Source organism: Netta rufina (genome assembly GCF_964035555.1).
Source record: "Netta rufina genome assembly, chromosome: 2".
NCBI classification, from domain to species: domain Eukaryota; kingdom Metazoa; phylum Chordata; class Aves; order Anseriformes; family Anatidae; genus Netta; species Netta rufina.
The window spans coordinates 6,167,805-6,183,907 of NC_140124.1; the positions used below are offsets into that span (position 1 = coordinate 6,167,805).

The following is a 16,103-nucleotide window of genomic DNA, read 5'->3' on the forward strand; positions in this document are numbered from 1 at the left end:
GTTTCAGTTCCATAGGGCTCTCATGTAAAATGGTAGCAATGATACTTCTTTCTTTTGTTCCTAATTTTCTCTGAAGCCTAGTGATGGCAAGGGATGGACACATGCTAGGAATGTTGGTTGTGCTGGATTTTATGTATACAGAGTGAAACAAATCCTTTGCTACATCCTTGGACAAGGAGGTTGCTGTCTTGAAGTGCCTGTGATGGCACCCATCATTTAGATAAAATCTTGCATGCTAGGTTCTTGGTTCAGTTGTCATACATAGGCATCCAGTACCCTTTGTAGTGCCTCTTGCCCCCTCCTGTCCTTCCAAGAGGACATGGGCCTTTCATAGGTCCCCCATCCTCTCTTCTACCCCTATTGCTTCCCCTGATGCAAATTTGTTTTTCACCAGATGTATTTTTAATCTTTCACAGACATATGAACTATCTTTGTGAAGTAGATCTCCTTTAGCCTTCTATACTCTGGTCTTGGTACATATACATTGGTGTTTGAGGTTTTTTTAACACTGTCCATGGAGTCTTTGCTTTCATGACCTCTGGAAAGCAGAAGGGTTGGAATGTGCAAAACCCCTTTTGGTTCTTTTCATGTCAAAAAACTGAACTGAGAGTAGGAGCTTTCATCTTTTGCATATAATTATGATATTCAGCTCACCCATGAAGGGTAGATTAACTCACTTTGAACAGCTTTAATTAGATTTTCCATTCTATATAGTGCTTTCTTTGTCTTTTACTTAAACATCCAATCTAGCTGAGCAAAATTTTCCAGGTTTAAAGTACTGCTCCTCACCTGAAGCTTCTTATCTCCTCCATGACTGCATGCCAGATGGCTCATTTGTTTGGTCAAAAAATGCATGAGGGTATACCAAGCAAAGCCTTTCTAAAGAACACAGGAATTAGGGAGGCATCAGAATTTCTCTTCTAGTCAAGTTATGGAGACCTGCCTCTGAGTTAAGTAAATATAATGAACCCAGACCTTCTGCCAGATGGCCATGAATTCCTATGTTGTTTTCATTTCTGAGATCTCTTTATCACCTAAAAGGGAAGGAGACAGGCCTGAGTTTGTGGGTCCTACTGATGGAAAGAGTAGAGTTATTCCATCACCATTTCTTTTACAAGACCCAAACTCCAGCTTTCAGAAATTCTGCAACTTTCCCTAAACTGTCACTTCCAAAGGAGTAACCTGAAGTGGTTTCTTTTGCTGTTCTGCAGTACCAGTTGCTGGGCACTTGGCGCTTGTGATACTGGTTGCATTCAGCATGTGGGACTCCATGTTGGGATCAGTGATGGCAGCAAAAACATAACTGGTCACAAGTTGGATCTTGGCACTCTACTGAAGGAACAGCTAGTCCAGTTTTCCAGCAGAAAATGGACTTGATGACCCTGCTGGTTTCTTTCAAACCTATGATCCCGTATTGAGCAGCAGGGAAGCAGAGTTTCCAGTTGCAGAAGTGCAAAAGAAATGCCATAAAGATGGAGTCTGCGCGGGCCAAACAAACTGATTATGGCAGGAAATGAAGGAGTCCTAAAACCTTGCTCAGCTTCTAGGGCAGGTGCCGGCTCCTTCCTCCAGGAGGAAGAGCAGGAGCCAGATGCCATTAGGGGATTGATTTCGACTTTCATCCTGCACCTGGAGCTCTTCTGTCTGCTGCTAACAACAGGCTTAGGCGATAAAATGTAAAGATGACACCCACAGAAAAGGAGCCCAAACATCTGGATCTCTTTTGCCAGACTCCAGCCGAGGAGTGTCGGTTACAGGTACTTCTTGCCAAATATGCTCCATATGGGCTCGCATTTCATGAGCAAGCTGCTTTAGGAATTGCAGAGGATCAGTTAACAGCTCAGCTCTCCTAAGAGGACAGACACGTTGCTGCATCTTTTTGTATGCCGAGACAGCATGTAGCAGTGATGAGATAAGCATTTTGGTTACAACCCTCAGGGATGCAAAATATGAGCTTTTAAGTGGGACTTGTCTTTTGAGTGTTGACATTTTCAGCTTCTTTAAATGACTCTGAATTACCTTTAGATGCTGGGATATATATCTGAAAATCCAAATGGAAATGTGTAAAGCAAATCCGTCTGCCTAATGTTCTGTCTTCACTTCTACAGCGTCTTTGAAAGAAATGAAAAGTTGCTACTACAGCACCTTTAGGGCTTACAGCTATCCAGAGGCAGACTTTCTGACAACGTAGCTGAAAACCTCATGAAACTTTTCCTAAATAGCCTTTGCTCTTTTTCTAAATCATTTAGGATCAGTGATGTTGTTCTGGAGATGCCTTAACTACTACCACTTTGAATTAATGAGTCTGTGAAAATGTTCCTGTGAAGTAGTGATTCCAGATTTAAGCTTCTCGAGCTCACAAGACTGTCTCACAACAGGTTACTAAAATAGGGTGCAGACTCTGTTCATTCTACAAGCAAGGGAAATACCTTATTCATGGAGAGGAGAAGTTCTTTATTATCATGACTTTCTAATTTACAAGAAGGATGATTCACTCTGCTGGGGATTTAATCCCTTTACATCCTAATCTATTAGGAAAAATTATTACTACAACGCAGTCCTTCAGTAATGCTTGTTCTGTATTCCCAGAATTGCTTTGCAGATCTCAACAGACGTATCTTAAATTTCCAGTAGGAATTCTTCATTTCCATTGCAGGATCTTTGCCTTCATATTAGGAACACCTCCACTTTTTTTTTTTTTTTTTTTGCTTGTAATTTCAGCAATCTATTGAAGAATACCAAGAGAACAAGTTGTTTCTCACCCAGCATCTGGTTTGCTTGGAAAAGAGCTCCTTAGCAGGGAAAAGACTTACAGCAATTTGGTCCTATAATTCTTTGTCACTATGGATCTCCAGACAGGGAATGGAAAGACAGTAGGAACCCTCCTAGACCAGTGCAGCAACCAGGAGCTGTAGAGTTAAATCAGCCCCTCAGGCCAGATGCGAAGTCACGACTGAGCTCATAAATCAGCTACAAAATGGTCATGAGACAGTGGCGTGTGTCTAAAGTTACTGAGTTACATGATCTCTTGCACTCCTCTAAACAATATGCTGCATTTTACTTTTGCTGTGGATGCAAAATGTGCAGAAAATCAGTGTGCTTCTGAACAAACCATATTTTGGTATTCCAGAGCCTATTTTTCTGTATGTGCAAAGATCAGGAACAAGCAGTGGTTCAGGAGGCAGTGCCCTTGGTGCCCGTCTAGCCCAGTGGCCATGCAGACACCTGGGGTGCTCTGGTATGCCCAGTGCTTGGTGGTGCCCTGCCCAGCAAAATAATCATTCAATAAAATAAAAAATTGCTGCTACAATGAAACTGAAAAATCTGGAAAAATCAACAGAAAAGCCAGCAGAGTGGTGTTAGCACAGACACCTTAAATATGTGTAATTTGGCTGTACTGTTGGCAGCTCTGTCTTAGCTTTCAGAAGTTTCTGTCAACAGCAGTAATGCTTGAAGAAGCATTTCAGAAACGTGGGGACCAATGCTACTGTCTTCAACAGCAGTCATTTTTATGTCAGTATCGCAATCCTTTTCTAGAAAAAAAAAAGTTCCCTCGGGCAGATGTAAAGGCTTGTTTTATTTTAAGGTACCATTTGGTTATACAATAAATGGCTTGAGGGCATCTAGTGCCGGCCCACCGATCCTCCCCACTAATTTGCTGCACTGCAGCTCTAACCACCAGTCAAATAACAGCACGTAATCCCATCCCAGGATTTTATCAGTAGATAATCTCGTCACATGACAGTTTCAGTAGAAAATGGTGTTTCTCTGGATAGCTTCCAGGCAGGATAATATCACAAACACTCCCATGAAGATTTTGTCACTTCCTTATCCAGAGTGTAAGTGGTTACTAATTCCAGATAAATAATTTCTTTCCCCAGTGTTATATTTCTTTCATTCTCAGTATCTCTTACTCTCTGCAGATGAAGTGTCTAGGGAAGCTTTCCAGAAGCCTGGTGGATTTTTAATTCCCCTCCTTCTGGACAACTGGGAAAAGCAGAAAATCACAGTTCTTCATTCTCTTAGTATTTATTTTCATCAGAACACTTCATCATCTGTTATCACTACAAACCACTGTCTTGCAGTAGAGTCTCTTGCTTCTGTGGTACACATTGAGAGGTAAAATAGCTACTCCAGAGGAAAGATTTCCTCCCAAGTGGGAGAAAAGTACAGGCTAAGATCATATCATTGTGTGACACAGGCAGAAGGGTTTCTTGTTTCATCCTGTCCAGCCTTCCTGAACAGCACTTTGAGCTGGGAGCTGCAAGTGGCTGTGATGACACCAGTAAATCTTTCAGCAGATTAGAAAGAGAACAGCAAAAAAAGGAAAATATTAGAAGAGCTAAGGAGGTTTGGTGTGACCGGTTTAAATAATTAGTTGTTTCGATAAAACTACTGATCATTCTTGTACACACTTTATGTCTGAATTGTTTTCTAATACACTATACCATGGCATAGATTTTCCAAAGGGTTCTGATATGGTGGGTTACTTTCTTTTGCTCGGTAGATGGAAAAAAAAAATACACTTTTTCAAACATTATTTTGTATACACATCCATGAGAAATAAATATAGTTGACCTCTGGTACAACATTTTCCTTTGGCTTAGTAGTGTTCAGAGGAAAACCGAATGGCAGCATTACCTTCAGGGCTAATTTAATAACAGAAAGTATATAATGGAGCATTTCTAAAACCACTGGATGTACCCAGCTCAACATAAATGCCTGGTTTTCTCCTGGGAATCCCTGGCCAAATTCCCATTATCATTATCTGGACTTGCATGCCTACACAACACAGAGAAAATTCAACCTAGTTGTCAGTAGGATTAAAAAAATATATTGGGCATGGGTCTTTCATGCATGCTAGTGTAAATCCGATTAAATCAATGCATCTAAAAATGCCTCATTATCTACTCACTGATTTTAAATCCAGGGTAAGACTAAGTGGGTCAGAAGTCAAATGAGAAACATCCCCAGCAGACTATTATGAAGGTAATGTGGCTTAGGCCAGAGCAGGACCTAATGCCATGCATGTTTGGTACCAGACCATGTCTAATGAGAGGCATATAGTGAGAGCAGAGTCAGGCTTCAGGCTTTTGCTACGAAACAGCAAAAATCACTTCTTTGTGTTTCTTCTAGGAGCTGATAGCACTGTCCTTTCTTCATTTTCTCTGCAGGCTCTAGTAATAGACACCAATTCCTTTGGAGTCTCTCCTTTTTTAAAACACTTTAAAAAATAATTAGAAACACTGATTTAAAAGAGAAAAAAATAAAGAGGCAAATCCGAATAGTAAAGCAGGCTGAGTTTCCTTGGCCAGTCTCACAGCAGGTGCTGCCTGCCTTTGCTCCTTTCAAGTCAGCTGCGATCTGTGCAGCTCCCCAGCTTTGACATTGCCTTGATTTCTCCTGTTTTAGAGGAGGTCAGGATCCAAGCTTCTATGGGACCCTGAAGCATATTCAGAGCTGTCAGCCTGAGCGAGCATTACAGATGGGCTCCATCTCCCCTGGTCAAAAGAAGTTCCTATTCAAACTTCACAAGATTTAATTGCCATGTTTTCAATTTCTATTAAAAGCTTCTGTTATATCCCTGCAATTGCAGAAAATCAGAAAACAACATGAAAGTCTCCAGGAGAAAACCATTATGGAATGATTTTAAATGACTAAATGAACATAAACCCATGGGTACACGTTGCTTTAAAGGAGAAACAATTGATTAGTTGTGAAGAACATGCTCTACACTGTATTTTGGAAAGTCATCACAGTGATGATATCATTTCAAGATAGGCTTATTTAATATGCTTAATTATGTATTTTGTGGTTTCTTTTCAGGCCACATTTAAAGGCTGGATGGATATTATGTATGCAGCTGTGGATTCACGAGAGGTAGGTCACTGCAAGGAAAGGAATTATTTCCTTTTCTATTGACAGTTGCAGCATTCATGATGTTTAGCAACAACAACAAAAATACATGCAGGTTGCCAGTCCCTGTCTTACTTTGCTTGAGACCATTACAGACCTTCATTTTTTTGCAGCTTGTGCATGACCCTGAGATTAAATCAAGTGCAGCCCTCAATTCTATATAACCAATTTATCTATTTGTACTGCAAAACTCCCAGCACAGAGTGACACCTCCAGAGTGAGACTGAGTCTACCAAAAGCCTAAATTGTCTTCTGTGTTTCTGCTGCTCTTACCACTGATAGCCATATTTTTCATGGATCTAATTTTTGATTACTGGAACTTATTTAAAAGTTTTTTGTTTTTGTTTTGTGTGTGTGTGCGTGTTTTGTTGTTTGGTTGGTTGGTTGGTTTTGGTTTTCTTGAATAGAAGGAGATGTCTCTTTCCTTTTTTTTTTTTTTTTTTTTTAAGTAATTTTAAAGGCACAAGATTACTCTTACTGTTAATTTTTGAGGTAGCTACTGGGTATGAATGAGATTTTGATAGGCTAAATTGAGTAACAGGGAGTTGAGCCCTGAATGCAAGGACAAATGGTGGAAAATCCTCATGACATCAGTGAGACAGAGAAGTACCTGGTTTGGTGGGAGGTGTCCCTGCCCATGCCAAGGGGTATGGAACTAGAAGACCTTTAAGATCCCTTCCAACCCAAACCACTCTGTGATTGTATGATTCTGTGATAGCACAGCTTGTGGTGTTGATTTATTCTTCTTCCACATGTACATGTGCATCCTCCTTGCTGCTGAATGAAACATGAGGGTTACACATGGGAAAATATGGCACTTAGGGAAAAGTGAGCTTCTAGTACAAATATTTCAGTCAGATACCTGAAGCTGGTAAGGCAATGCCAAGCATTTTTGCTATAAATGCACTACATGTGGTTTGAGGCTATCAGAACACATCACTCGGTCCTTCAGCGAGATCTCTGGTACCTTTGCTGCTGGTTGAAGGCATTACCTACTGCAAGTTTTCAAAGATACTGACACTAAGGGAGCAAAAACTGATAGCAGTAAGAGTCAAACCCTGGCATTGCAGCTCTTGCACCCTCCCCCAAAAAAGCATATGCCCACACAAGCAGCAGATGAGAATCTGGAAAGCCAGCACCACCCCTGGTGCCAGCAGGCTTTTTTGAAAGAGGCTGGTTTGTTCCTTTCTCTGTTCCACCTGAGCTAGATAAGCTGTTGAAAACCCAGAACTCCAGAGATTTGTGACTCCAGGTTTGTGCCATAGGTTTTTTGGATACCATTTCCTCCTTAGAAAAGTTCTTTCTGATGTGGATATTGCTATCAAAATGCTTTGCATACTGAGGTCTCTATTAAGAAGGCACTAACCATTCTACAGCAGCCATCTGATGGGTCATTTCTACTCATCATAAAAGAAGGATTGTACTTCTAAATACCTTTATTCTCAGTGCAGTGATTTTTCAGTAACATTTAATCATACTGCGATCATACTTTTTTGTTTCTTTTTCAAAGTACTATTACTTTGTACAAAATTAGGGATAAGCAGAAGACTGATTCTTTTCCCCTTCTGGGTTCAGACTGAGAACATTTAATAGGATTTATTCTGAAGTTGCACTTTTTGAAGCAGTGTGATCGCTGTGACAGTATTATGAAATGTAGCTGAATTGATCGTGGCATTTCAGATACCAGTAGTAAACTTCAGCAGAGACCGTGGAGTGCTGACTCTGCTAGTGGCAGTTACACTGTTTTCCTTCTTTCATAATCTTTGCTGCTGATGGACAGCTTTCTTTGAACTGCATTAATATTTTGATCTGTACAGATCTCGTGTCATTTTTGTGTTTTCCCTTTTCCTTTTGCAGTGTGAGGAGCAGCCTGAATGGGAATGTAATTTGTACATGTACCTGTACTTTGTGATTTTCATCATCTTTGGGTCTTTCTTCACACTGAACCTCTTCATTGGTGTCATCATAGACAATTTTAACCAGCAGAAGAAAAAGATAAGTAGTTGCATATGCTGCACATCACCTTGCAGGCACTGCAGAGACCAGGGCAAGGGATAGATTTACAAGCAGCAGCTTTGCCACGTTAGCCTTGAGATTAACATTAACACAACCACCCTGCAGGACTTTTACAAAAGCACAGTTGTAGCAGTCCTTAATCTCCTCATAGGACGAGTGTTCTGAAAATACTGACGGGAATTCTGCTCCCTGCAGAAAGCAGTGAAGCATCTCCAGGCAGATGGGAGGTCTGGTGCAAATACTGCATGCTCAGGCGTGCAGCAGGCTGGCCCAAGAGCTGTGTTTCTGACTGCTTTGTAGGCTTTAAACAAAGGGATAAAGTTCTTATATTTTTCCCTCTGTCCCTACACTTATTTCCAGTGCAAACAGGATCTAACACTGAGTCTTGCTTCCCCCTGATGGTCTGCACTGCTCTGTCTCCTGCCCTTCACTTCCATGCAATAAGCAGCTCCCAGCACTACGTCTTCTCAGACCCTTGTTAGATATTTGATGAAAGCTGCATGAAAAGATAAATAAGAAAAGAGAAGTCCAGGAGCCCTGGACTTTGAATGGAGACAGTTCTTTTCATCAAAAGTAACAACTTTGTTTTCACCCTATACTTAGGTGGCCAAGACATCTTTATGACAGAAGAACAGAAAAAGTATTACAACGCAATGAAAAAGCTAGGATCTAAGAAACCTCAAAAGCCAATCCCAAGGCCACTGGTAAGAATGACATAATTCAGTTGAACGATGTGTAATAGATGGAGATTTATTTAATAGAATAAATGTAATTCAATTTCCCATCACAGAAAAGGTGATAGTTCCCAGACGAAAACCACTCTGTATTTACATATTTTGATTTTGGCCAGTATTTGCAAGCCAGGGAACGGTGTAGTATAAAATTCCCACTGTTCTGCCATATTGATTAACAGTCCAATTTACATACGCAGCCATGCCAGTGGCCATGTGTCTGCAATGAATGAATTCATGGCCCCAGTCCAATGTCTTTTTCCAGTAGTTTGTAATGAGTAAATGAGTTTGAAAACCCTATCATCCAACTATCCATCATCATCTTCTTGTTTCTGAAATTTTAATCAGAAACAGTATGTAGTTTATTTTCCTCTACTTCCTGATGAATCAGGAGACAATCATGTCATCATTTTGACACAGTTCGGATTTCCTAACAATCCTCTCCTTTCCTCCAGAACAAATACCAAGGTTTTATTTTTGATGTCGTCTCAAAACAAGCCTTTGATGTCTCCATCATGATTCTCATCTGCCTTAACATGGTTACCATGATGGTGGAAACGGACGATCAAAGTCAAGAAAAAGTGAACATCCTCCACAAAATCAACATGCTTTTTGTTGCCATTTTCACCGGGGAGTGCATCATCAAAATGCTGGCTCTGCGGCACTACTACTTCACCAATGGCTGGAACATCTTTGACTTTGTCGTCGTGATTCTGTCTATCGTAGGTAGGTGATTCTGGGTGGCAGGGAAGCATTTTCACCCAAACTCCAAAGTTAAAAAGACCGACATAAACTTAATTAGACAGAGTGGAAGGCTTCGTGTAATAAAGTGCATTCAGAGAACTGGATCCAAAGCAATTTTTAATATTTAAATAATGCAATGTAACACTGTAAAATTTGTGTGATCGTGGAAATGATGGGATGTATTAGACAACCAAATCTGTTGGGTGCCAAAACTCTGACGGTAGTGATGATGATAACAAATATCCTATCGCACCCTAGTACTGATTCCAATGTACATGACCATAAAAGATGGTTTGGCTCCATACACTTAACCTGTGTTCTGGATAACAGCCTAAGACAGAGAAGTGAAAAAGCCACATGAAAAGCGCACATGTGAATTGCTATTTTTTTGTTATTTACTTTTTAGTACACCAGCATGAAAAAGTTCTTCAGGTCAGCTGTGGGCAGGTGCAGTGAGTCTGGCAGTTAGCCCTGTGTAGGTGAATGTAGGGTGTCGTGTTAAGAAAAGAGAACCATCTCCTCATTGACTGATGCTCCTGTTGCTCTAAACCCTCTGCTGGACCAAGAAGCCTGCAAAGTCTCAATGTAAGAGATCCCCAGTGCCCAGAGATCAGCCTGCATTTTGGGGGCATTTTATCAGTGAAGCCCGCTCAGATTTCAGAGATTTGGGTCACCAGGAAACATCACGGGCATACAGCTGTCATCAGAGCCTTGATGCTGTGGACCTGTCCATAGCAGCCAGTTAACCAGAGCTGTCAGATTGGCCATAGCACTGTCCCACAATCAAATATGTGGTTTCAGATACAGAGGGGACTTGGGCTATCTGACAGAGCCCCTGCCAGCATGGAAGTGAGGAGACATGGGCTGGGCATGGCTCCCCGTGTCTGGAGACTGTTGGCATTGGACTATCTGAACAAAGCTGCTCTATTTCTGCAGGGAAGAGAGTTTAGCCACAGGGATGCAAGCTTACCAGTCATTTAGAAAAGTGGAAAAAATAATAAGCAAGCAACCAAGCTGATTTCCAGTAGGAACTTGCACCATTTTGTTGATAGTTCATAAAAATAGACTCAGCACACAATGCTGACTTGCTAACACTTCACAAAGAGAAATATTTTCAAATCAGAAAAATTCTGACCAGCTGCACTCCAGATAAATGGCTCAGGTGGGTCATGATCAAAAGCTGCATATATCTGTGTCCTGTCTGAACTGATCCTGGTTTTTCAGTCCCAATAAATGAGTTTTCCCTTAATAAACTGTGCCTACCATCAACACCTTTGCTCATAGTCTCAACAAAATTTGCGTGGATTAAATGGGCACGAAAATGCTAATGACAATGCCATTCTCTTTATCTTGGGTCTTCCCGTTTGTGGAACTTTTCATTGATTTTGTCCATAATCCTCATTGATTTCTCTGAAGGGAATCAGGGATTATTTCCAAGGTACTAACTCGCTGTTTGTCTTTTCTTTTTAAGGCACCGTACTTTCTGACATCATTCAGAAATATTTTTTCTCTCCTACACTCTTCAGAGTCATTCGCTTGGCTCGAATTGGCCGGATCCTGAGACTCATCCGGGGAGCCAAAGGAATTCGAACTCTCCTTTTTGCCTTAATGATGTCCTTACCTGCTCTGTTCAACATTGGCCTCTTGCTGTTTCTGGTCATGTTCATTTATGCCATTTTTGGCATGGCTAATTTTGCCTATGTTAAGAAGGAATATGGGATTGATGACATGTTCAACTTCCAAACCTTTGCTAACAGCATGCTCTGTCTCTTCCAAATCACAACATCTGCTGGTTGGGATGGTCTTCTCAATCCTATTTTGAACACCGGACCACCATATTGTGACCCAAACCTTCCAAATGCAAATGGTTCAAAGGGAGACTGCGGAAGTCCTGCCGTAGGGATTTTATTCTTTGTTACTTATATCATTATATCATTTCTCATTGTTGTAAACATGTATATAGCCATTATTTTAGAGAACTTCAGTGTAGCCACTGAGGAAAGTACAGAGCCTCTAAGTGAGGATGATTTTGATATGTTCTATGAAATCTGGGAGAAGTTTGACCCTGAAGCCACTCAGTTTATTGAGTATTCTGCACTTTCAGACTTTGCAGATGCACTGTCAGAACCTTTGCGCATAGCGAAACCAAACAAAATCAAACTCATAGCAATGGACCTGCCCATGGTCAGTGGAGACAGGATCCATTGCTTGGATATTTTGTTTGCTTTTACAAAAAGGGTGCTAGGAGAATCTGGAGAAATGGATGCCCTTAAAATACAAATGGAAGAAAAGTTCATGGCGGCGAATCCGTCTAAGATCTCTTACGAACCAATAACAACAACTCTCAGACGGAAACAAGAAGAGGTCTCCGCCATTGTCATCCAGCGGGCCTACAGGAGACATTTGTTTCGGCGCTCCATGAAGCAGGCGTCTTACTTGTACCGGCACAGAACTTTTGACGGCAGCATCCTTGAGGACGATGCACCCGAGAAGGAGGGTCTCATTGCATTCATGATGAATGAAAACTACGGCAGGCCAATAGACAAATCAGAAACGCTGTCCTCCACGTCCTTCCCTCCATCCTACGACAGCGTCACCAGAGGGACAAGTGATAATCTCCAGCTGAAGCTGACAGACTCGAGCAAAAGCGACGAGGCTATAGATTGTCTGCTCTCGCCGGACAGGGATAAAGAATCAATTGTTTAAATGTTTGTTTAGAATGCTTTAAAATATTGTTTACAGAATGTAATGCTGTAACTACACCACGATTGAAGCAGCCTTCTTATTAAACATTAGTTGCAAAAGAAAGAATGGAGTTTTTACCCTTAACTACAGGAGTCTAATAAGTCATATAACCTTTGACCCTGCTCTTTTTGACTTGGCTCAATATTTATATTTATATATGCACAGGAAGAATCTTGGCAGGGTCATAGCTGTTATATCAATGGTGTGAATACAAATATGCTAAACTGTAAAACAGTAAACACAATGTATATCTATCCACAGATAAAGCCTGGCTGTATACATTCATTTAAGGTCTTACTCATAATAGTGTGTTTACTTATGGCAATGTATGACCTTGCATTCTAAAATGGTAAAAAAAAAAATATATCACAGCTGCTGTAGCAAAATGTAACACTTACTGTATATGTTGTGAATGGTCTTTCATAAATTTATTATATTTGATATTTTTTTACTTAAAAAAAAAAGTCTCTTTTTCCATGGAGATTAATGATCCTTACACTCTTCATGATGAACTCTGAGTCAAGGTAATAGGAACTTGTGGGATCCCCATCGTTTGAAGAGGAAAGTTGTTGCAAAACTATCAAATTAGTGACATTTTAACTGCTTATTACACTAAGCCCTTCCCTTTGGGACTTGCAACTGCTCATCAGCAAGAATAGAAAACAAACAAAAACAAACAAACAAAAACAACAACAGAGAAGGAATTGATGTCAAAATAATAGGAGAAATGGCTTGTTCTATCCTTCAGGAAACTAGACAGTAATGGATTCTGTTTGTAAAACTGTTAATAAAAGCACTAATTTTTTAGTATGTTTCAAGAATCTGCTTTGAATACTGCAATCAAACTCACCATAGAAGTAGTGCATCACATTGTGTGTAGTGCTCCAAGGCACCATCTATGCCGGCAAAATTTCTGTTAAGGGCGTGGGATAGGTTACATTTTCCCAAGAACACTGAGCTAAGCAGCCTTATTGGAAACTCTGAGCATCGATATTACTCCAAAAAATAGTACTATTAATAATAACAACATCAATTGGGTCATGAGGAACAGCTGCAATGGTGTGATCAAGAAGGTGGGAGGGGAATTGCCCCTGGATCTGTATGTAACTTCTGATGTTTAGAAACCTGTCTTCTCAGTGTCCATCCTTCATTTTATCAGACAGTACAGTTAGAGCACTGGGGAAGGACAAGAAATAGCAGAACCAATAATAACAATCTGCTAAAAAATAAAAATATCTTCATTCCTGCACGCAAAGGAATATTTACAGCTGATGTATCAATCAGCTTCAGGCCAAAGATATGACAACAGAGTGGAAGGTGGATGTGTGGCTGTAGAAAGTATTAGAGGTTTTACATGCGTACATAGATTATTATTTATTATTAAACTTTCAGCCTTGATAGAATGTGAGAAAGTATTTATGGAACGTAGGAGAAATCTGTCATTGCAGACGAGTTCTTTCTTTTTCACCTTCAGACTGATTGTACTTGGGTTTGGTTGGACTTCATGAAAAATCTTAAATTTCTGTAATGAGCCATTGCACTTTAAGGAAGAGTAACTGTGCTTTTCGCCTTGGAGAAGCAAAGATACCAAGAATGTATTTAAGGTGTATTGTGATTGACATTTAGTTACATCCCAGGTTGTAAAGGTGTCAAAATCCACATGGGGTTGGTTGGCAACAAGAATTAAAGCAACATGTTACAGTGAAGTCTGTCTATGGCCATTGTTATCTGTCCTCTAAACAAGTCAAAAAAATGTAAAGACAACATGTCAAAAGGATGACTATGTATCTGTGTAAATATGGGCTAATATATTCTCTCCATTCATTGAGAGGTGTCTCAGGCATTCACTTGAGAGTGGTCTATTGGTTAATTCAGAGGATTTGCCATCAGGATTCCTGGGGTCTATTCCTGGTTCTTACTACATGATTTTTAGGCAAATAATTGAACCTATCTGTGCCTCAGTTTACCCATCTGTAAAATGGGGATAATAATACTTACCTACCTCACAGGGGTGTTGTAAGACTTTCTGGTTGCAAAGTGCTATAAGGGAGTGAAATGTACTATATAAGTATTATTATAATCATGCTCTCTTGCCCTTTTAACCCCATGTCTATGGTGTATAACATAGGGCTGTTCCTCTGGAGATTTTGTTGCCTTTAAATCTTGTATGTAATTAGATTCTAACTTAAGGGAACTACTCTTTGTTCCTTAAAGTGAAAACACTCTTTATTCTTTCCTCCCTCCTCACTACCTTCCCCCCAGTCCCCACCCCCATTTCCCAAAAAAGAAAATTGCTCAAGGCTTCTCAAATTAGAGAAACTTTATACAGATTCCCTGTGTATTTATGCTGTAATCTTATTCTGACTGTACATATCACCCAGAAAGAGTATGCGATTTTTATATTTATATGCATATATATATATACACACATACCTATACCTATACATATATAAGTATCTTGTGAGTTTGTAGAGTGGCTGACACTCAGAGGACACAACTTACTGATTAAAATGTTTTGTTCTCAATGGGATTTATTGATCATTAGAAACGAGCTGCTGCCTATAATGAAACTGTTTAATTAGGAAATAGTAGTGAATTACTTGCTGAACAAGCATTTATTGGCTGATGACTGGTAAAATTATTTTCCTTTTAAAGCTTCGGAATAAAAAAAAAAAAAAAAAAAGGAAAAATACTTAGAAAAAGGAGCATTTCTTATCTGATTTTTATCATACAATATAAAGTGTTCAAAACAAAAAAAAAAAACAAAAATAAATATATATATATAAAACAACCTTCACACAGCTGTGCTGTGTTGATCACTCTGTTTTACAAATATTTTAATTATTTGCCACTTACATTAGAACTTGCCTTCTTAATATATTCAACTGATATTCTTAATAAGTGTGAGGCCAATGATGAATAGGATGTAAGGGGAAGATTAGCTGGTCAATGATTATATTAGAGAAGAGCTCTTTCTGTGGTCATTTCACCCTTGCATTAAAGATTTTATTGTCCTTGCTGTGAGATCCTGTAGTACTAATGCAATACAACTGATTGTGTTTTCTACCCAAAACCTGTTAAAAAAAGTGTTATTTCAAAAAAAAAATCTAAAAGGGGATCTTAACTATAGATGTTTACAGTGCAACTATCTAAAAAAATAATTGTAAATTACGTTCAAAGGCTTTGTAATTGGAAGGTTGGTTTTCCATCGGGTTTTCAATTTTGTTGAACATTCAAAGAAAGTATGGTATCTTTGTATGGTATGCAGAACTCCCCTCAAAAACTTCAGCTATCCTCAGCTGCAGATCTTTATTAATGGAGATGCTGATCCAAATCCAGCAATGATTTGACCTCCCAGTGCAGTAGTGATTTAGTTAAAGATACTGACTCAATAGTTGGCCCACACTGTCTATAAGCATGGTGAGTGCTACCATTTTTATTGTTGATTTGTTCAATAAAGTCTACTATGTGAATCATTCAAGCTACAAAAAAAAAAAAAAGCAAGGAAAATATCAGCCAATATCGTAGGACATATTAAGCTGTTTGTACCTGGAAAAAAAAAATCAAGTTTATTATGTTTCTTTATTAAATAAATAAAGATAACAAATATTTCCTGTGCCAATTATTTTTTTTTTGTTGTTATTTTACCAACATTTATGTGATTTCTCTGGCTTTGTTCAGCACCTTTTTTTGGTGACTTTTGTTAGAAGGCCAGTCAATGAAATCCCCTCCAGTTCATCTTGCATTGTAAGGCTAACTACTGGGCATTAAAGGCTTGAGTCAAAGCTTGTTGAAATTGATGGAGAATTTCTGGGTACTTCAGCTGGATTTGAAGCAGACTCAAAAGCTTTTCTTCAAAGAGAGTAATTTATAGGATGAGCCTTGCATTGTTATTTCAACCCCTCTTTCCTGGTAGTTGGAGGAGTAGGAGTTTTACTGAAAATATGAGAT

General features: G+C 39.5%; 1 protein-coding gene across 2 annotated transcripts in view; it reads left to right on the plus strand.

Moving 5' to 3' along the window:
• LOC311206666 (sodium channel protein type 5 subunit alpha-like) overlaps nt 1-15,662 on the plus strand; it is a 206,850-nt gene extending 191,188 nt beyond the window's left edge. For both annotated transcript variants that reach the window (XM_084282198.1, XM_084282199.1), the window contains 5 exons: nt 5,827-5,880; nt 7,774-7,915; nt 8,536-8,636; nt 9,119-9,389; nt 10,879-15,662. In XM_084282198.1, the coding sequence (XP_084138324.1) occupies nt 5,827-5,880; nt 7,774-7,915; nt 8,536-8,636; nt 9,119-9,389; nt 10,879-12,113 (1,803 nt within the window). In that variant the 3' untranslated portion in view covers nt 12,114-15,662. The remainder of the gene's footprint in view (nt 1-5,826; nt 5,881-7,773; nt 7,916-8,535; nt 8,637-9,118; nt 9,390-10,878) is intronic.
• Nucleotides 15,663-16,103: the final 441 nt, after the last annotated feature.